The sequence below is a fragment of the Oryx dammah genome, unplaced genomic scaffold (assembly GCF_014754425.2).
Source record: "Oryx dammah isolate SB20612 unplaced genomic scaffold, SCBI_Odam_1.1 HiC_scaffold_14, whole genome shotgun sequence".
NCBI classification, from domain to species: Eukaryota; Metazoa; Chordata; class Mammalia; order Artiodactyla; family Bovidae; genus Oryx; species Oryx dammah.
In genome coordinates, this window is record NW_024070198.1 from 19998371 (window position 1) to 20020423 (window position 22053).

The following is a 22053-nucleotide window of genomic DNA, read 5'->3' on the forward strand; positions in this document are numbered from 1 at the left end:
AGAGCAAACCAGACTTTATGCCTAAATCCTGGCAATCGACCTTGTTCCCACCAGGTAGCAGAGCTCCCTGTGGACAGTCCTTATCTCTGCCAGAAATCATATTCTGGACGGGTGGACTCGATGGTGTATGTGACTTAGTCATCCATTTGTTTTGCATTCACTGAGTTACAAATATTGGCCAAAAATTCATTTGGGATTTTCCCTAATGCCGAAAAACCTGCATGAACTTTTTGGCCAACTCAATATTTTTAAAAATGCTTATTGTACACCCTATTTCTGGGGGAACATGGCAGCAAATTAGACAAGGCTTTTGCTCTCATGAAACTTACATTCTGCTTGGGGTGGAGATTCAGGCCATAAATAAGTAAAAACAAAGAAGGAAAATGTCAGTAGTACTATGCAGGGAATCAAACAGGGTGATGTGATCCTAGGGAGTGGTTTTAGGTCACGGGGTCAGGAAAGGCCTCTGAGGAGGAGACATGGAGCTGAACTCTGGAACGTGAGGGTGAGGGAGGAAGACTTGGGTAAAACCTGGGAGGAGGGTACAGTCAGGCCAACACTGTTCAGGCTCAGAGGGTGGTGAGTGTGGCAGGAGCAGGGAGAGCAAGGAGGAGAGCGGGAGAGACACAGCCCGCCACTGGGCACCTCAAGTTCTCACCGAGCAACAGCCGCAAGTGCCACTGAGATTTAGCATCTGAAGCAAAGCTGGACCCGCTCACGTGGATGTTTGTTCTGTCTGTTATTCTCTCCTGGCAGGTTAAAAATATGAAGAATAAAGACAGCCGTTTAAAGATCATGAATGAGATTCTCAGTGGGATCAAGGTGAGAAGCTGAGCACGGGGGGGCGCGTGACAGCCACAGTAGCCTTTTGGCCTTGACGACCTGCTTGAGGTTGTGGACTCCTGCCTCTGAGCCTGGGGTGTCCCGTGACTCCTGACCCATCCAGCCACAAGTCTCCTGTCTCTTCTGCTCCTCCTCTCGGGCCTTCTTTTGATCATGATTTCTATTTATGCATGTTAAATAGTCTGTGTCGTTCTTATACTTTACTGTAAAGGTTGTCCAATGGGGATAAAAGTAGACAGAATGCTATAACGAACCCCCATGGACTCGCCACCCAGCTCCAGCAATTATCAGCAGGACCTAACCCGTTTCATCTACATCCCCACTCCCCACTTCACACCTTGCTAGATTATTCAAAAGCAAGTCTCAGATATTTTGACATTTCACTGGTAAACACTTTGTACATATTTCTTAAAAGAATGACTTTAACGTAGCCACAATACCAATAGCATACCTGAAAAAAAATCCTTCTTTGAGACCATTAAATTTCCCCAATTGCCTCATACAAGCCTTTTTAAATTTTATTTTTTACTGTTGGTTAGTTCGAATAAGGATCTAAAAACTGTCTATGTGTTGCATTCAGTCAATAGTGCTTTTAAGCTACAGTAGCCCCTTGCCTGCCCCCTTCCTGGTCATTTGATAGAAGAGTTTGTCTTGTTTCCCATGCTTGCTTGTAAATTGGTGGTTAAGTATAGAAACTTGAGTAGATTTAGGTTTATTTGGTTTTGGGTTTTGTTTGGGATGGGGATGGAGGGCAAGGGGTTGGGTAGTGCTGTGTGCTTCCAAACCTAGTGATGGTCAGTGTTTATGGGGTCCAGGCACTGTCAGCCTGATTCAGCCTTTATTGTTCTTTCACCAAGAGCAGTGATTTGTGGCCCTGGCAGCATATTTCAACCTCCTGGGAGATTTGTAAAACCCACTGAGGTTTGGGCCTTACTTCAAACCATCTAAATTGAACTCTTGGTGAGACCCAGGCATGTATATATTTTAAAAGCTCCCTAAGTGATTCCAATATGCAGCCAAGGTTGAAAACCACTGTCATAAAGGTTTTAGCAGCTGCTGTTGATCACTACCTTGTTCTATTATTTTATTGCCAAAGGGTGATGCTTTAATTCCTTTGTTCCTTTGGCATTGCTCAGCAGGAATTCTATAATGAAGAATGATTTTTAATTAACTAGTTGGTTACTCTAAAGTAAAGGACAGGTAGGATAAATACACACTTCTGTCCTCTATTTACTAGCTTTCAAAATAATGCATTTCATCAAATTCTTTTTTAATCTAGACATTTTTTGAATTCATAGAATTTTTTTACTTTTTATTTTGTATTAGGGCATAGCCAATTAACAATGTTGTGATAGTTTCAGGTGAAGGGACTCAGACATAGATATACATGTATCTGTTCTCCAAACCTCCCTCCCATCTAGGCTGCCACATAACATTGAGCAGAGTTTGGCTGAATTAATGGACTTTAATATTACCCTAAACCTCTTGAAAATGAAAAGAAGCCCCTTTGAACATCTGGTATTTCTGCAGACAGAGCTCTGATATGCCTTACTGCCAATGTGGCAAAATGAGAAGATAGACCTGATTTTGAGTCTTAGCTCTTACCACTCACCAGATGGTGACTTTGGGCAAGTTACTTAGTCACTCTCAACCTGTTTCCTTATTGTTAAAATGGATACAATAATTCTGAAAGAGTAAGCAGCTATTTCTTCTTGGTTTGCCCAGAACTTTCTGGGTTTAGCACTGAAAGCCCCGAGTCCTGGGCAACCCCCTTTAGTGCCAGGCAAAGTTTGTCACACTTAGGATTAAGTAAGACAGAGTACATAAAATGTTGTGTACCTTGTAAGTTGTCAACAACTGCAAGCTGCCTTTCTGTGGTGGTTCAGTCACTAGGTCATGTCTGACTCTTTGTGACCCCATGAACTGCAATACACCAGACTTCCTTGTCCTTCACTGTCCCCTGGAGTTTGCTCGAATTCATGTCCATTGAGTCAGTTGCCTTTCTGCAATCACCCTCTATAAGCTGAATTTGTACCTCCCCAGTTTGGGGGAGTGTTTCCTAAAACCTGTGTGGTGGGGGTTGCACCTGATTTCCTACTGGGGCAACAGTGTAAGCTGTGCACTTCTCTATTATTAGATCCTGAAATATTTTGCCTGGGAACCTTCATTCCAAAACCAAGTCCACAACCTTCGGAAGAAAGAGCTCAGGAACCTGCTGAGATTTGGGCAGTTGCAGTCTGCAATAATGTTCTTCTTGTACTTGACTCCGGTGCTGGTGAGTGACAGGAGTCAGTTGACGGGGTCAGCTTCCTGGAGAGAAAGGTCTGTTTAGATAGATGAGAGGTGACCTCTAGGCCTGACCCTGAAATCCAAGGAACTCTGACCCACTCCTTAAGTCATCATGCTGTCCTTCCTACCTCACGGCCCCTAGATCTAGTTTCACCCTTAGAAACAGTTTGATTACCTGGCTGCCTGGAATAACTACAGGGGATTCAACGTGAATGTGGTATCTAAGCATGGTCTGCATGGGAAGGCTTCTCATCTGTAGGAGGAGGAATGCTGATCATAGGAGCCAGGATTCTCAAGCTCTGGTCCTAGCAATGCCATTAGTTGACTTTGTGACCTCAGGCAAGATAGTTCCTCCTTTTCTGGGCTCAGATTTCTCTGTAACATGAAAGGCTGAGATAATCCCTGAGACTCCTTCAACTCTGATACAGTACTTAGAACAAGGCTGCTTGATCCCTTTTGGAATAGATCACTGATGGTTCTTCTTTTCCAGGTGTCTGTGATCACGTTTTCTGTTTACGTCCTGGTGGATAGCAGTAACGTTCTGGATGCACAGAAGGCCTTTACCTCCATCACCCTCTTCAATATCCTGCGCTTCCCCATGAGCATGCTTCCCATGCTAATATCCTCCATGCTCCAGGTGGGTAGGGCCTCTCACCGGCAGCTGAGTATGCTCAGTGGCTCAGTTGTGTCAGATGCTTTGTGACCCCATAGACTGTAGCCCACCAGGCTCCTCTGTCAGTGGGATTTTCCAGGCAAGAATACTGGAGTGGGTTGCTGTTTCCTTCTACCCCTGGTTAAAAACCTTAGATTCCAGAATGACTGGTCTATCCTATCTCGTTTCCAAATTCTGCTGGTGAACCTTCACTTAGAGAGATTGGTTTGGTCTCTGGAGGCCAACAACATGATTTAGTAAAGTCACAAGTTCTTTGAACCCCCGTTTTTCTGACTATAAACTGAGGATAACCATACCAATCTCATACACCTAACAGGGAGACAAGGTTTTGAGAGTGTTTAGTGAGACTATTATGATTAGCTCTGCTCCTGGAACATTTCTAAGCCCTTTTCTCGGTTCAGTTTCCAACATCTTGGGGTATTTATAAAGCATTAGGGAAATATGGCCCAAAAGGAGAGAAAAGGCTTTTCTCTCTCAATTAAAAAAAAAAAAAAAAAGATGGCTACACCAAGTCTTAGTTTTTTGTTGCAGCATGCTAACTCTTAGTTGTGGCATGCAGAGCTAGTTCCCTGACCAGGGATCAAACCTGGATCCCCTGCCCTGGAAGCACGGAGTCTTAGCCACTAGATCAGGGGACTTCCCTTTGTCTAAAGGCTTTTCTTTGTGTGAAGCCACATGGTGGTAAAACCAAATGCAATCTGGGAGCCTCAGGCTGTCAGAAAACTAAGTTTGGAATTCAGTAGGCTTAAGATAGTCCAGAGGGAGTGTCTGGGTCCTGAAAACTGAGCACAGTCACTGAGATGGACCAGGTACCGGGCCTCAGGAGGATGTTCCCAGGGAGGTGGCAGACTGGCAAGGCAGCCAGGATGACAAAGTATGGTGACCTGTGTTCATCCAGAGGTGACTGGCTTCAGAGAGTTCAGGCCCTAGGAAGGACCAGGGTTTAGGAGGAGCCCTTCTGGCCCTGGGGGGTGTTAAGAAGGCTGGTAGATCTGGTTGAGAAAGAAACAACACGCTCTTTTTACAGTCGGATGGTTTATCACATAGATAGCAAAAGCAGGATCAACAAAGGTGACAACTCTCTGCAAAACAAAGGGGCCAGATGAGCAGGCGAGTGGGCAGTGAGGCCCTCTACAGGAGCTGATCCATACCGCAGCCATGCAGTTCTAGAGCCCACAGTTGTGCTTCAAAGAGGGGGCAAGGCAGAAAGTGCAATGCCTGCTTAGCCACTCAGTCATGTCCGACTCTTTGTGAGTCTTTGAACTGTAGCCCACCAGGCTCCTCTGTCCGTGGGATTTTTCAGGCAAGAATATTGGAGTGGGTTGCTATTTCCTCCTCCAGGGGATATTCCTGATGCAAGGATTGAACCTGTATCTACTGTGTCTCCTACATTACAGGCAGATTCTTTACCTGCTGAGCCATCGGGGAAGCCCCGCAAAGTGCAGTACTTTCTCAGAACCCAGGTCGTGACAAGAAGCTGTCTCATGACAGCCTGCCTGGAAGGGAGGAAGTGAGAAACATCCTTGTAAATCCCCCCAAGTTCTTCTGTTCCAAGGGGACTGCAGGGCATCCTGCCAGTGCTTAGGTCACCTGCAATTTAAGCCTGGCCTAAGTGGAGATATGCAGAAGGCAATGGCACCCCACTCCAGTACTCTTGCCTAGAAAATCCCATGGACGGAGGAGCCTGGTAGGCTGCAGTCCGTGGGGTCACAAAGAGTCGGACACGACTGAGTGACTTCACTTTCACTTTTCACTTCCATGCATTGGAGAAGGAAATGGCAACCCACTCCAGTGTTCTTGCCTGGAGAATCCCAGGGACGGGGGAGCCTGCCGTCTACGGGGTCGCACAGAGTTGGACACGACTGAAGCGACTTAGCAGCAGCAGCAGCAAGTGGAGATATGCCAAGTCACTGTGGTTCCATGGCCACTTCCTCCACAGAGGGTCCCAGTAGTGATTCAGGACACTGCCTGGGTCATCAGAACATGGACTCAAAGAAGAATATGCCAGGGGCCCAGTTACCAGATTCAGACAGAAACTTCATCTTAGAAGGAGGCAGAAAACAGTTTCTGGATCTAGGTCCGAAGCCTGGAGACAGCAGAATAGAATTAACCTCCCACCCACCCATACCACCATCACCGCAATGAGTTTTCTGAGGGGCTAAAATAGAGCCTCTTAATTTTCCTGGAATTCAGAGTAGGGTGGCTCCTAGAGCTGAGATGTGGCTGAGTCAGGGGTGAGGAAGTTGGGGAGTGGGTAGGGAGCCAGCGATTCCAGCTGTGGTAAATCGCAAATCATGGGCAAGAAGCCTGGCAGGTTGACTGTTTGACTGTCTGATTCCACATCCAAGGCTGATGATGAAGTCACACTCCTGTGTCTCCTTGTGCTCATCTTTGCACTTTGTTCCTCTGTGTCCTTCTCTAGGCCAGTGTTTCCACAGAGCGGCTAGAGAAGTACCTGGGAGGGGATGACTTGGACACATCTGCCATTCGACATGATTGCAATTCTGGTAAATCAATTTGGAAGTTGCTTCCCATATATATTCACAGTGCTGGCACCAGGACTTTGATATACAAGGGCAGAGCAGCAGCAAACTGAAGGAAAGGGGAAGCCAGGGGACTTATCCTGCATCTATATTTGCACTGGTATCACTTAAATTTTGTGTTCATTTAGAACAGATTTCTTAGCCAGCCAGACTGCCGAGCAAAGCTGGGCCAGCTGTTTTGAGAATAAGTGGGGAATCCTGCAAAGGATCTAGAAAACAGAAGTCATAATGGAGCCAAGTATGTGGAATTGGGAGGGGAGGCTGAAGTGAAAGAACACACAGGTTCCAAAGGTTTAAGGATTGAGGGGCATTCATACCCAGAACAAGCCATGGTTCTGGAATCTAGGGCAGGAGTGGCTGAGTTTATATATGGAAGTGGAATTTATACAAGAGACTAGGCAACAGAGGGCCTGGGAATGTACCCAGAGTGTCTGTAGATCAAGAATCTGGGCTACCAACTGGCTTGGGAGTCCTAAGTAAATAAAGGACTTTGTATGCAGGCGACACTTGGTCTCACCCCTGGGGCTTTCATTTGCCTCTTGACAGCTCAGGATTTAGCACCAGACAAAGGCAGGCTCTTCTGGAGGAAGGAACAAGGGACACATGAAGGCTGAGAAAAGGCAGGCAGACATGCGGGGACCTACATCTGACTTAAAGACAGGAATTTTTCTCAACAGATAAAGCTGTGCAGTTTTCTGAGGCGTCATTTACCTGGGACCATGATTTGGGTGTCACAATCCAAGAGTGAGTTGCCTCCTTTTCTTCTTGCTGTATTTTAAGATTCTCTTTGCTGGTCTTGTTATAGGGAAATTCCATATAATATACCACATGGGGAAGCAAGCTGTACACATGTTCAGTTAGATACTAGTGCAGGCTAAATCCCTGGAGGGATAAACTGGCTGCAGTTGCTGTGACTCCACCTGCCCTCCTCCTCCCCCCGCCCACCGCCGCTTTCCTCCTGGGGGACAGTACAACTGAGAACCTGTGAAGACATGTGGTCTCCAGATTGTGGATGGAGGGTAGTGCAGGCTGGCAGGTAGCCTAGGTCTCTGGATGTGCTAGAGGATACTCATGAGAACCTAAACTCAAGTTCATTTATTCACTGAAGAATAGTTATCATGAAGGACCTGCCTTCTTTGCCCAGAGGGGATGATGTGAGCTGCTTCTATAATCAACTTGAGATCTGGATTTTTTCATCTACATAACCCCTTCTCACATTCTGCCCTGTAGGTCACCCCCTGCCTTAAGCCAACCCTTTCTTGCCACACTGCTGCATGTAATGTGTTCCTTAAGCACTACATCTGTGAGCACACCAGCTTCATCACGAGCACAGCGCCACAGAGTACGCCAGGAGCCCGAGCAGGCCAGGCTTTTTCACAACTGAGTACACCTAATAGTCTTCCTGCCACTTTCCACTCTCTCTCTTGTTTCTCCATCCTCTAACATGGACCCTGGCGCTTGCTTCAGCATATGTCAGTCCAGAAGCCCTGAGCCCTCCTAACCTGAAAGCCTCAACTGTATTAGAGAGGAGAGTGGACATAGCTCCCACTTTGCTAGTAGTGTAAGTCTAGAAGGAGCCCAGCTGGATGGGCAGGTTCAGAAAGCCTGAGAACAAGTTCCTAATGTTCTAGGAACTTAAATATTAGGACTAGAACAGAGAGTTTCCCGGAGCCTGGCCCAGTGTGGACCCCTACCCAGCCACACTCAGCCAAATCTCCAGGGAAGGGGGCAGGACATCTGTGCGCTCAGTGAGTATTTTATTGAATTGCTCTTCTCATTGAATAGTCAAGTTTGGGATGCATTACTCTGTCCCAGCCCCATTAGTTTAGAAATTGAGAGTCCAGGAGAAGTGAGACTCTAAGATCACACAGCTCAGCTGTAGCGGAGTTGGGATTTGAACAAATAGGGTCTTGTTCAATTGTGCCACATAGTTCTGAAATTATTTTTCCTTTGGAAACTGGCTTTTTGCACAAACAACTTATAAATTAAGCCTTACTCTCTAAAGTCTTAGAGGAAAAAAAAAAACATTAGAGAACTACTTTGAAACTTTGTATATCCAAGATATATTTTCCAATCTTGAAGGAAAATCTCCTTTGGCATCTGAGAAGTCCTTTGGGCATATGAGAAGTGGCGTGAACGTCTACCCTCCACTTCCTTCAAGTACACTTCTCTCTTTCAGTGTGAACTTGGACATTATGCCAGGCCAGCTGGTGGCTGTGGTGGGCACTGTGGGCTCTGGGAAATCTTCCTTGATGTCAGCCATGCTGGGAGAAATGGAAAATGTCCACGGGCACATCACGGTCAAGGTGAGAAGGAATGCCGAGGAGAAGACTTCTGACACTCAGATGTGGGCAGCGCTGAGTGCTGCCTTCTCATAGGGAGAAACAATTAGAATCTGATAACCGCTCCTGTCAGGCTGCCATTGGTGGGGTCTCGGAGACATCCAGGAGACTTATAAACTATAGATTCTTTGCCCTATCCCACATATATAATCATGTTCTGGAGTAGATTTTAAACCCTGCATTTTTAATGAGCTCCCCAGGTGATCCTCATGTGCATACTGAAGTTTGAAAACTGTTGAAAGATGTCTACTTTCAAAGTATAGGTAATTCTTCTATAATCCATGTTTCTGAAAACCTCCTAATCTACAAAAGTATACAATAAAAATAAGAGGACTTGGGGGAAAGAGCTGGAACAGATCATTAAAAATATATGCAGCCAGGCTACCAACAAAAACAATAAGAGCAATAACAATAAAAACAGTAGCTTAGTAAAATCTCCACTGACTGTTGTACCCAGCTTCACAATTACTTCTGGGCCTCTTGCCTCTTCCTTTGAGAGCTGGGTGTTGGAGGGCACTTTAACAGAGAGGAAATGTTTTTGTGGCATCTCCATCAGCACTCTTAGCTTCACCAGAGAGCTAAATTTAGGGGAAATTATAGGTACTTGGAATCATTTCACCAGCCACTATTTGCACCCAAAAGAGGCATGTCTGTAGATTTTTAGCTTTTCTTCTTAAGATCTTCATATATTGCTAAGCCATTCTTCTCTATTATAAGAAAATAGGCCCCTGATTACTTAAAATTGACAAGCCTGGAAAATTTTTAAGAGCCAACACTTCTTCCACGTTATACTGACATTTATTCCCTGATTTACTGATCATTAATGAGATAGTTTTCATACTGTTCATGAATGCTACAGGAGATCAGTGGAGAAATAACTCCAGAAAGAATGAAGGGAACAAGCCAAAGCAAAAGGGATACCCAGTTGTGGGTGTGACTGGTGATAGAAGCAAGGTCTGATGCTGTAAAGAGCAATATTGCATAGGAACCTGGTCCATTAATTAAGACAAATTGGAAGTGGTCAAACAGGAGATGGCAAGAGTGAATGTCAACATTCTAGGAATCAGTAAACTAAAATGGACTGGAATGGGTGAATTTAACTCAGATGACCATTATATCTACTACTGTGGGCAGGAATCCCTTAGAAGAAATGGAGTAGCCATCATGGTCAAAAAAGAATCCGAAATACAGTACTTGGATGCAATCTCAAAAACAGAATGATCTCTGTTCGTTTCCAAGGCAAACCATTCAATATCATGGTGATCCAAGCCCCAAACAGTAACACTGAAGAAGCTGAACTTGACGGTTCTATGAAGACCTACAAGACCTTTTAGAACTAACACCCAAAAAAGATGTCCTTTTCATTATAGGGGACTGGAATGCAAAAGTAGAAAGTCAAGAAACACTTGGAGTAACAGGCAAATTTGGCCTTGGCATACAGAATTAAGCAGGGCAAAGGCTAATAGAGTTTTGCCAAGAGAACTCACTGGTCATAGCAAACACCCTCTTCCAACAACACAAGAGAAGACTCTACATCACCAGATGGTCAACACCAAAATCAGACTGATTATATTCTTTCCAGCCAAAGATGGAGACGCTCTATACAGTCAGCAAAAACAAGACCGGGATCTGACTGTGACTCAGATCATGAACTCCTTATTGCCAAATTCAGACTTAAATTGAAGAAAGGAGGGAAAACAAGTAGACCATTCAGGTATGACCTAAATCAAATCCCTTATGGTTATACAGTGGAAGCGAGGAATAGATTTAAGGGGCTAGACCTGATAGAGTGCCTGATGAACTATGGATGGAGGTTCGTGACATTCTATAGGAAATAGGGATCAAGACCATCCTCATGGAAAAGAAATGCAAAAAAACAAAATGGCTGTCTGAGGAGGCCTTACAAATAGCTGTGGAAAGAAGAGAAGTGAAAAGCAAGGAAAGGAAAGATATTCCCATTTGAATGCAGAATTCCAAAGAATAGCAAGGAGAGATAAGAAAGCCTTCCTCAGCGATCAATGCAAATAAATAGAGGAAAACAACAGAATGGGAAAGACTAGAGATCTCTTCAAGAAAATTAGAGATACCAAGGGAACATTTCATGCAAAGATGGGCTTAATAAAGGATAGAAATGGTATGGACCTAACAGAAGCAAAAGATATTAAGAGATGGCAAGAATACACAGAACTGTACAAAAAAGATCTTCATGACCCAGATAATCACGATGGTGTGACCACTCACCTAGAGCCAGATTCCTGGAATGTGAAGTCAAGTGGGTCTTAGAAAGCATCACTACGAACAAAGCTAGTGGAGGTGATGGAATTCCAGTTGAGCTATTTCAGATCCTGAAGGATGATGCTGTGAAGGGCTGCACTCAATATGCCAGCAAATTTAGAAAACTCAGCAGTGGCCACAGGACTGGAAAAGGTCAGTTTTCATTCAAATCCCAAAGAAAGGCAATGCCAAAGAATGCTCAAACTACTGCACAATTGCACTCATCTCACACACTAGTAAAGTAATGCTCAAAATTCTCCAAGCCAGGCTTCAGCAATACGTGAACCATGAACTTCCAGATGTTCAAGCTGGTTTTAGGAAAGGCAGAGGAACCAAAGATCAAATTGCCAACATCCGCTGAATCATTGAAAAAGCAAGAGAGTTCCAGAAAAACATCTATTTCTTCTTTATTGACTATGCCAAAGCCTTTGACTGTGTGGATCACAATATATTGTGGAAAATTCTGAAAGAGATTGGAATACTAGACCACCTGACTTGCCTCTTGAGAAACCTATATGCAAGTCAGAAAGCAACAGTTAGAACTGGACATGGAACAACAGACTGGTTCCAAATAGGAAAAGGAGTACGTCAAGGCTGTATATTGTCACCCTGCTTATTTAACTTATATGCAGAGTACATCATGAGAAATGCTGGACTGGAAGAAGCACAAGCTGGAATCAAGATTGCCGGGTCAAATATCAATAACCTCAGATATGCAGATGACACCACCCTTATGGCAGAAAGTGAAGAGGAACTCAAAAGCCTCTCAAAAAAAGTTGGCTTAAAGCTCAACATTCAGAAAACGAAGATCATGACATCTGGTCCCATCACTTCATGGGAAATAGATGGGGAAACAGTGTCAGACTTTATTTTGGGGGGCTCTAAAATCACTGCAGATGGTGACTGCAGCCATGAAATTAAAAGATGCTTACTCCTTGGAAGGAAAGTTATGACCAACCTAGGTAGCATATTGAAAAGCAGAGACATTACTTTGCCAACAAAGGTCTGTCTAGTCAAGGCTATGGTTTTTCCAGTGGTCATGTATGGATGTGAGAGTTGGACTGTGAAGAAAGCTGAGCGCCAAAGAATTGATGCTTTTGAACTGTGGTGTTGGAGAAGACTCTTGAGAGTCCCTTGGACTGCAAGGAGATCCAACCAGTCCATCCTAAAGATCAGTCCTGGGTGTTCATTGGAAGGACTGATGCTGAGGCTGAAACTCCAATACTTTGGCCACCTCATGTGAAGAGTTGAGTCATTGGAAAAGACCCTGATGCTGGGAGGGATTGGGGGCAGGAGCAGAAGGAGACGGCAGAGGATGAGATGGCTGGATGGCGTCCCAACTCGATGCACATGAGTTTGGGTGAACTCCGGGAGTTGGTGATGGACAGGCAGGCCTGGCGTGCTGCGATTCATGGGGCCGCAGAGTTGGACATGACTGAGCAACTGAATTGAATGAGATAGTTTACATTAAATAAACATGCAGCATAGCAGATCAGACTACAGATTTATCTCTGTGTCCTAACTCCTTTCAGGGCGCTTTTTCCTGCTAATTCATAACCAAGTTTGTCCTCAAACCCAAGCGCATTTACCCTCGATCTTTTTTTGACATGATCAGATTTATGCATCAGCCTGGTACTCAAATTTCCATCTCTGAATTCTTACTTTCTAAGATGTCATCTATCTGGTTTCCCCTATCAGTGCTGGCCCTCTGTTGGTCCTAGTAAACTCACTAAGGTCTGACTAAAACCCTGTTCTAGAAGCAGCATGTGCATTCATCCTTCAACTTTCAGATCATGGCTAGAGAGTGATAATTCAAAAAGAAGACTTTAAATGATGCATAGGATATTGACTTTTTCTCCCTAGTTGGTGCAATAAATACATGTACCTTTATAAAGATCAATTGTCCAGTCAGCCTGACATTTTTCCAAAGCTACATTCCATTTTTTCCTCCTACCTCCAGCACCCCCTCCTTCAGCCCTGCATTTCCAGAGGTGCAGAGCAGTCATGTGGTCTAATCCTTCCCATCCAGGGCTCTGTAGCCTATGTCCCACAGCAGTCTTGGATCCAGAATGGCACCATAAAGGAAAACATCCTTTTTGGATCAGAGTTGGATGAAAAGAAATACCAGCAAGTTCTGGAAGCCTGTGCCCTCCTCCCTGACTTGGAAGTGCTGCCTGGAGGAGACATGGCTGAGATTGGAGAGAAGGTACTTGGGACACCAGGGGATCCTGAAGGGTGAAGGAAAAGAGTGAGGATGGTAAAGAAGTCCATGGCAGTAAAATAGTTGATCAATTTTGGTAGTCAAGCCTGGAACAAACATCAGAAAACTTGAGTTTGCACAATATTTTGTGCAAATAACCCAGAAATTTAAAATTTTGTACCTGAAAGCAAATATAAGAGTTGTGTAATCTAAAGGAAAGATAATGAACCTAGGACCTGGTTAACTAACCAGCAGCTAACACGAGGTAGATCTCTGGTAGAGGGCCAGAGGCAGATGGGAGCTGTCTGAACTCTAATTGTGTACACTAATGTGGGCCAGAGTAGGGTTCTAATAATCTGCAGTGAACACATAGAAATCTAATACATTATTAAATGCCTTTCTTAAAAGTTAATTTTTAATGACCATTTCATATTATATGTATATAGTATAATTGGTTTACAAATCCCTGATTACTATTTATTTAAGAAGTTTTTATCCTCTTTCCCCATTACTAAAAATAAATATAGCAGTCTTTTGCAGAAAGGTCTTGAGGTTAGGAGACTGCAGATACAGCTCTAGAGTGATTTTGTTTCTTAATTCAGCATACATTTCTTGAGTACCTACTATGTGTCAAATAGTATTTTAAGTGCTGGAGTTACATCCACAAACAAACAGAAAACCCACCCTAATATAGCCATACATTCTCCTGGGGCAGGAAACAAAAAAACAACAAAATAAGTACTTTATATGATATAAAATGATAACCTGGGCACACATTTCATTATTAGGTTTAAAGTTATTTATTTGAATCGGAGATATTTATTTGTATAAAGGAACTTGTGTTCCTTTATACAAGTCTGGCTGCCCACCATGCAGTAAAGCCAGCCTACTGACACTGAGTTGTGGGACAGGAAAGTACAGTTTATTGCAGGGCCAAGCAAGGAGAACGGGCAGCTAATGCTCGAAATACTGGAACTCCTCAGTGGCTTTCAGGAGTGGGTTTTTAAAGGCAACATCTGGGGTGAGGGTTACAGCTTGTAGACTTTCTTCTGATTGGTTGGTGGTAAAGTGACAGGGTGCTATTTCAGGACTCTTAATCACCAACCTTCTGGTTCCAACCAGTTTCAGGTCTAAGTGCTTATGGTCAGCGTGCAGTTAGCATCCTCCAACTGCATGAGAATTTTTGTTTCTGCAGAACAATTTAGAGATCTGCAGATTGTTACATATCCCCCTTAAGGAGGAGCTGGGGCTCTGTTTTATAGCTGAACTATTGTTTCTTACTGCTTTTCCTTTGTTTCCATATTAACTCAGGAAGACCAGGGAGACTAAAGCTTTTTTTTTTTTTTTCTACAAATAAGAAACAGGGGACACAGGGGCTTTTGTACCCAGGAGGTTGCCCTGCAGGGTCCTGCTTTGTTTCAATCCTCCCTTTTATATTCCTCAACTTGAGGGGAACAGGTATGAGCCAAGAATGGGAATAAAGTTTTGAATAGAGATGTTTATCATAAATTCAGTAGAAGAACTCAGTTTTAGGGGGACTCAGTTTCAGTACTTAATATAAATTCTTTTCTTCCTCAGGGTATAAATCTCAGTGGGGGTCAGAAGCAGCGGATCAGCCTGGCCAGAGCTACCTATCAAAATTCAGACATCTATATTCTGGATGACCCTCTGTCGGCTGTGGATGCCCATGTGGGAAAACATATTTTCAACAAGGTCTTGGGTCCCAGTGGCCTATTGAAAGGCAAGGTGAGAACTTATTTAAAGTGATGAAGACATGAAGAAGGGCACACATCTCCTAGGACTGCTGGGTCCTAAAGCAGATTTCCTTATTTCCCTGCCCTCCTGGGCTGCTGAGGAGATAATATCATGCTGGTCTTGCAAGAAATGGCCTGGTGAGGTCTCCCAGCTAGTGGTCATAGCTTATGTGAGAACTGGGTAATTTGAGCCTTATTCTCTGGCTCCAACATTGAGCCTCTTATTAATTAAGGGTGATTAATTATGATTAAAAAGTCCTTAGAGATCTGTCGTATAAGAAGAAATATATTTGGTTTTGTCCACTAGTTCCTGGCATAGAACTTGTTGTTGTTCAGTTGCTAAATTGTGTCCAACTCTGCAATCTCATGAACTGCAGCATGCCAGGCTTCCCTGTCCTTCACCACCTTCTGGAGCTTGTTTAAATGCATGTGGACATGAGTCCACATGTGATGGGAGGACAAGTGATGGGAGGGCTGGAATTTTCAGCCCCAAACACCAGCCTCTGGAGAGAGAAAGATGGGTAAGAGGTTGGATTATAAAATTGTTTGAATAAGGAGATTCCGAGAGCTTCTGGGTTGGTGAGAACATGAGGGTACTGGGAGAGCACAGAAATTCTGCACAAGCACTCCCTCCAGCGGCAACTGTAGAGTGGGGGCTGGCAGCACTCTATCTTGTGTTTGGCTCGCTCCCTTCAAGATTTTTTTGAATGCTTCCACTCAGGCTGGTAGGGTTGACAGAGTGGCTGTCCCTCTGAGGCCTTTTACCTCTCTCTCAGATCAGTGAGTCAACAGGAACTCACTTTCCCTCCTATTTTTGGTCCTGCTTCCTGTCCTTAAAGCTAATTGGCTGCATTCATTCTTAAACTGAATACCCACTCTGGGCCTGGTTCATTGCAAAGACTGGGCAAGCAGATGAAAAGTTCTCGTCTCTGCTCTCAAGTGACTTATCTAACTGGCAGATATGTCAAAAAGCAAGCAATAATATTATAACACAAGAATTATTTTTAATGGCAATCTATACAAACTACTATCTGGTGGGTTTCCCAGGTGGCTCAGTGGTAAAGAATCAGCCTGCAAAGCAGGAGACTCAAGTTTGATCCCTGGGTTGGGAAGATGCCCCTGGAGAAGGAAATGGCAACCCACTCCAGTATTCTTGCCTGGGAAATCTCATGAACAGAAGAGCCTGGCGGGTTACAGTTTATGCGGCTGCAAAAGAGTCAGACATGACTTAGCAGCTAAACCCCAACAACATACAAACTACAGAGGAAACATTGGAGAAATACCCAGTTCCTGCCTGGGGACTCAGGAAAGGCTACCAAAAGGGTTGGCTTTGAGCTGAGACTCAAAGATGGGTATCTCCTGCTTCTTCGTGATATGAGTGACCTAGTGTCTGTGGGGCTGTCTGGTGAAAGCAGAGGCAGTGGGCTTGGGCAATTGCACCAGAGGCTCATCTCAATACCACGACCCCTATTTGAGCCTCATTACTCATCTGCAAGTGTTCATCTTTCTTTGAGTGGAATCCCTGTGTCAGGAGTCAGTGTGGTCCATAAATAGACAACAATACAAGGAGTGCCAAGTCCTCCACACCAGGGAGGGCCTGGGCCAAAGACAAAGGCCCTTGACCTGTAATGTTTCTAACATGCTAAAATAATCTGGGCAGTTCTTGTTAGATCAGTGGTTGGTTGGTTAGTGAGAGGGCAGTTAGTTTTGCGTGCCTCAGTTGTATTGATAGCCCTTTATCTCAAGTGACATCCCTAAGCCTAACTCTTGGCTGCCCAGAAAGCTGGAGGGAAATGTGTGCAGGGCAAACCTCACTGTCACAACAGGAAAATAACTGCATATTCATGATGACAGGAGTCTCGTTTTACACACAGGGTCCGATTTTAGGATGAGATGCTGGGAAGTAAAGAGAAAGTAAAAGAAAGAGGTCAAGTGGTCAGGGCCACATTTGGAAGCAAAGCCCCACAGTGACTCTGTTTCTTCTTTTCAAGAGTAAGCTAAAGAAGGTGGTCACAGGATCGTCAGCACAACTTACTGTTATTTTTACAGACTCGAATCTTGGTGACACACAGCATTCACTTTCTTCCCCAAGTGGATGAGATTGTGGTTGTGGGGAATGGCACCATCCTGGAAAAGGGATCCTACAGCACTCTGCTGGCCAATAAAGGATTATTTGCTAAGAATCTGAAGACATTTGTGAAACAGACGGGTCCTGAAGATGCGGCCACAGGTATATGAAGAGGATTGGGACAGGATAGAACTCGGGTATGGAAGGGACGGTTTGCCTGCTGACCTGCTCAGCACCCAGTGGACTAGATGTGGAAGTGAGTTAGCCAGAGATCCAATATCTGTTCTTCCTGTGTTTGTCTCTGTAAAGAAACACAAACATAGACATTTTTTATGTGAGCCAAACTAGGGGCACATCCAGCTCATCTGGCCTCTGACATGCAGTCATAGGTTACTCTTTAGAAGATGGGGCTGCCCTGATAGTTCGGTTGGTAAAGAATCTGCCTGCAGTGCAGGAGACCGCAGTTTGATTCCTGGGTCAGGAAGATCCCTTGGAGAAGGGATAGGCTACCCACTCCAGTATTCTTGGGCTTCCCTTGTGGCTCAGCTGGCAAAGAATCCTTCTGCACTGCGGGAGACCTGGGTTCAACCCTTGGGTTGGGAAGATCCCCTGGACAAGGGAAAGGCTACCCACTTCAGTATTCTGGCTTGGAGAATTCCATGGACTGTATAGTCCATGGGGCTGCAAAGAGTCGGACATGGCTGAGCAACTTTCAGTTCAGTTACAAGATGACTGGAGGTATGGGGTGATTAGCTCCTGTGGGAGAGAAACCAGCGGCAGGAGTGACCCCCTTTTAGGGAATGCCCTGCTTCACATATCCCACCCTACCTATCCAAACTCATTAAAATCACTTCCTGGACAGCTTCATAATACCTGGTATTAATAGGGCACTGCTAAATCATTGCTAAGCCCTAACAAAGGAATCTTGACTAACATACCAAACACCGCTGGGTGTTTCAAAGCAGAACAGAATCACGGCAGTTGCATAGTCTCACAGTATACCACAGGAATGGCCCCAACCTAATACAGGACCACTGGGGTCACTGATTAGTTCCAGGCAGGAATGGAGCCCTGGTCTCTGAGGTCCCTCCCAAGAACCTGCCAGGAGTCATCCCAGGCATGGTTCTGGGTATCTGCTTCAGGTGGCAATTACCAACAGGAGGTCAGGACTGAGAAAGCAAGATCTGCAGGGGCATTCTGAGAGTCAATCAGAAGAGGCAGAAACTTCACAGCCTAGAAGTGGGAGCACATTCAAGCCTTGAGGTCAGAAATATGAGATAGTTTTAAACCACAAGAGTCGGAAAGAAAAGCCTAAACCAGGAAGTCTATAAACACTGGCAAGACAGGTCAGAAACGAAGATTGACCTTTGGTGTCTTCGGTGACCTTAAGATGGTGGGGGCGACTGGGACTGAGAGCCAGCGCAGGAAAGTTGAGCAGGGATACCAGCAGGAAGGCGGGGTCAGAGCTTTCCATCAGCCTTTATGTGCTCCGGGGATTGGCCTGGAGAAAACAAAAAGCGCCTGCCTGGGAACTGGTCTCCAGCAAAGGGCAGGGTCTGATGCTGGATCCCCTGAGTTACTGCTCAGTCAACCACATCACCTCAACCTGCACAGGTTTCTCATCCTAATTCTCAACTTTTTTCTTCTGATTTCCCTGGATCTGAGTTCTGTTTATCTAAACCCCCATGGATAGACAGCCCCTTTGAAAAATCCTGCCTTTTGTGTACAGAGAGGGTTTGCAAACCCTTGTTTTGGGTCACACTGACGGGTCATTTCTGAGAAGTTGTGTAAGCCGCGGTGCCTGGCATACTGTTGTGTGATTTCCAGGGCTCAAGGTACAGACCCCAGACGGTAGAAGAAAGGAAAGGCCAAGAGGGCAAGGTAACCTGTGTCAGTGTGGGCTCAGTGTTTCCTAATTAGCCATTGTAACAAAACACTACAAACTTGGTGTCTTACACAACAGAAATGTATTGTCACTCACTGTTGTAGAGGTGAGAAGTCCAAAATCAAGGTCAACAAGACGTGTTCCTTCTGAAGGTAACAGCGAAGGATCTATTCCAGGTTTTTCTCCAAGTTTCTGGTGATTTGCTGGCAGTCTTTGGCATTCTTGGCTATAGATACACATCAACCTCTGCCTTCGTCTTCACATGGTTTTATCTCATGTGCCTTTGTGTCCACGTTTCCCCTTTTCACAAGGACATCAGAGGCATTGGATCAGGGGCCCATCCCAGTGGGCCCAATAGAGATGGTCTCTATTTGGTGAGAACTTCCCTTTAGAGACCCAGATCCAATCCCTGGGTGGGGACGATTCCCTAGAGAAGGAAATGGCAACCCACTCCAGTATTCTTGCCTGGAGAATTCCATGGACAGAGAAGCCTGATGGGCTATAATAATCCATGGGGTCACAAAGACTCGGACATGACTGCGTGACTAACACTTTCTTTTCACTTCCTTTAGATCTTGAGACATGGTTTCCTGTTGTTTTTTGAGCGTACTTATCATAGCTGATTTAAAATCTTTGTCAGTAAGTCCAACACCTGTGGTTCCTTGAGTACAGTTTCTGTTGACTGCTTTTTTTTTTTTCCCTCCTGTGTACAACCCTATACTTTCCTACTTCCTTGTATGTCTCATTTTTTGTTGAAAACTGGTCATTTTAATTAGTTTAACAATTCTGGAAATACAAGCTCTCTCCTCTCCTTCCTCCACCAGGGTTTGTTGTTGTTCCTCTTCCTAATGTTTAGTTTCCTGAACTAATTCTGTTAAGTCTACATTCTTTATTTCATGTGGTCATTGATGTTCCTGCTTGGTTGGCTTAGTGGTCAGATAATGATCAAGAGGTCAGAGGTTTCCTTAAGTGCCTGCAACCAATAAGTCACTCAGCCTTTGCTGAGAGGCTCTGTGGGAGTGAGGGGTGGGGGGCATGTCTTTTTTAACAAGCCAGCAGGCAATTTACAGTTCCATCTCAGTCTTTGTTGCCTGCTTGCCCAGAGTCTGAAGTTAAGCCAGAGGTAAGGGAATAGGGCATTCTCAAGTCTTTCTTGGGTAGGTGTGCAACCCTACACATATGTATGACATACATGATTCCTAGGAATATGCTGAAGATATCAAAACTCCCTATGAATATCTTATTCCCCAGATTTTTTTTTTAAGTTCTTGATTGGTTTCTTATTTGCCCCAACTGTTATCACTGACACAGGCAGCTAAGATGTTAAACAACAACTGCTGATTATTAGAGCCAACTCCAAGTCAGGCCCAATAAAGACAAGCCCTGTGAATGGGGTTTTCCAGAGGACTGCCAGGCTGTCAAATAATGACAGTTGTCCAGCAATGAGGTTTGGGGCATGTTCTGAACACACACTGTTCCCTCCAGTAGCTGCTGCTGCTGCTGCTACTAAGTCAGTTCAGTCGTGTCCGACTCTGTGCGACCCCATAGATGGTAGCCCACCAGGCTCCCCCGTCCCTGGGATTCTCCAGGCAAGAACACTGGAGTGGGTCGCCATTTCAGTCTCCAATGCGTGAAAGGGAAGTTGCTCAGTCGAGCACGACTTTTAGCGACCCCATGGACTGCAGCCCACCAGGCTCCTCCGTCCATGGGATTTTCCAGGCAAGAGTACTGGAGTGGGGTGCCATTGCCTTCTCCGAGGTTACAATAATTATAATTGGTTTGCTGTTGGTTTTCTAGACTACAGCAGATCTAAGGAGAGGGCAATGGAAATAGGGTAAATTAAACTATTACAAAGCTTACTGTTCTTTCTGAGATTTAGCCTTTTTTCTTAAATAAATGCTGCTTGGATTTTTGCAAGCCTTTGGTTAACTTCAAAGTTATGGAAAATTTGGTTTTGATAATTTCTGGCCCATTATGCTCATTGCTTTTACAGAAGTCTCAATTTCTGGAGGTCATTACCATTTTCACAGCCCAAGCTGTTTTACCTTTTCAGGGTATGCTTTTTTTAAATGCTTTAAATTACTTGAATTTCAAGCAGAACATTTTAAATTTGCACTCATCTTTTTAGTCAGTTCTGAGGATTATGACTCTACTGTTTGTCTCCTATAATACTTAAAAGTTCTTTCCTGCTCCAAAGGAACTTAGAAGTTTCTGGAAATATTCTCCGTTTTGCCTTTTCTCTTCCAGTGAAATATTAACTCATCTTTCCTTTATTCTGGTATTTCTCAAAGAGATGCCCTAATAAATAGTATTTCTGGAGTAAAAGATTCCAACCTGTATGTATATCTGAGATCTCTTGTCAAGGCCAACAAAATCAGAAGAGACTTCTCTCCTTGTTCATGGGGCTATGACAGCTCCATGCAGCTCTCTCCCTAACCTTTGATGTGTCTCCTAGTCAATGAGGACAGTGAAGATGATGACTGTGGGCTGGCGCCCAGTGTGGAGGAAATCCCAGAGGATGTGGCCTCCTTGTCCATGAAAAGAGAGGACGATCTCCGTCGAACACTGAGCCACAGGTTGGTCATCTGTTCAGCTGGCAGCCCCCATTACTTCTGTAGTTCCCCTTGATCATTCTCTTTTTCTCTTTTTTTTCCTGAGTGTCCACGTGGATGCTCCCAGCTCTCCTTTTGCTTTTGAGCATGGGGAGTAGGGTTGGGGTGGTGTGTTTCCTTTATGATCATCTGCTCTGAAATGCACTGCGATGCAAACAGAACGACCGTGACACTTGCTTCCAAGAAGACACTTGGAAGGAAAACTTCCCCTCTCAATCTTTCAGATCTAGGTCCAGTAGCAGGCGTCTGAAGTCCTTAAAAGACTCCTTGAAAATTCGGAATGCGAATATCCTGAAGGAAGAGGAAGAACCAGTGAGAGGACAAAAACTCATTAAGAAGGAATTTGTACAAACTGGAAAGGTGAATGTCACAGTGAAAAGTACCATTCATTAGAGGTGATAGACGGCTTGGGATTCGAGTATTTTTAAGTTTGATGATTTGAATACATGTCTATAGAGGAATATGTCTTATGTGCTCTGCCAGTCTTTAAATTTATCATTGAAATGTTAGCAGAGGCTCTAGGCTCTTTATCAAATCGTACTTCCATGAAGAATGACACACGTCCTGTGA

The 22053-nt window shown here is 44.6% G+C and overlaps 1 protein-coding gene across 1 annotated transcript in view; it reads left to right on the forward strand.

The window, feature by feature from the left end:
• The window catches only part of ABCC2 (ATP binding cassette subfamily C member 2), a 70651-nt gene that overhangs the window by 30921 nt on the left and 17677 nt on the right, over nucleotides 1–22053 (forward strand). Inside the window, exons 11-21 of the mRNA XM_040254206.1 lie at nucleotides 757–822; nucleotides 2981–3118; nucleotides 3623–3769; nucleotides 6228–6312; nucleotides 7026–7092; nucleotides 8528–8654; nucleotides 12994–13170; nucleotides 14743–14910; nucleotides 16968–17148; nucleotides 21327–21447; nucleotides 21708–21843. Coding sequence (XP_040110140.1) covers nucleotides 757–822; nucleotides 2981–3118; nucleotides 3623–3769; nucleotides 6228–6312; nucleotides 7026–7092; nucleotides 8528–8654; nucleotides 12994–13170; nucleotides 14743–14910; nucleotides 16968–17148; nucleotides 21327–21447; nucleotides 21708–21843 — 1413 coding nt within the window. The remainder of the gene's footprint in view (nucleotides 1–756; nucleotides 823–2980; nucleotides 3119–3622; nucleotides 3770–6227; nucleotides 6313–7025; nucleotides 7093–8527; nucleotides 8655–12993; nucleotides 13171–14742; nucleotides 14911–16967; nucleotides 17149–21326; nucleotides 21448–21707; nucleotides 21844–22053) is intronic.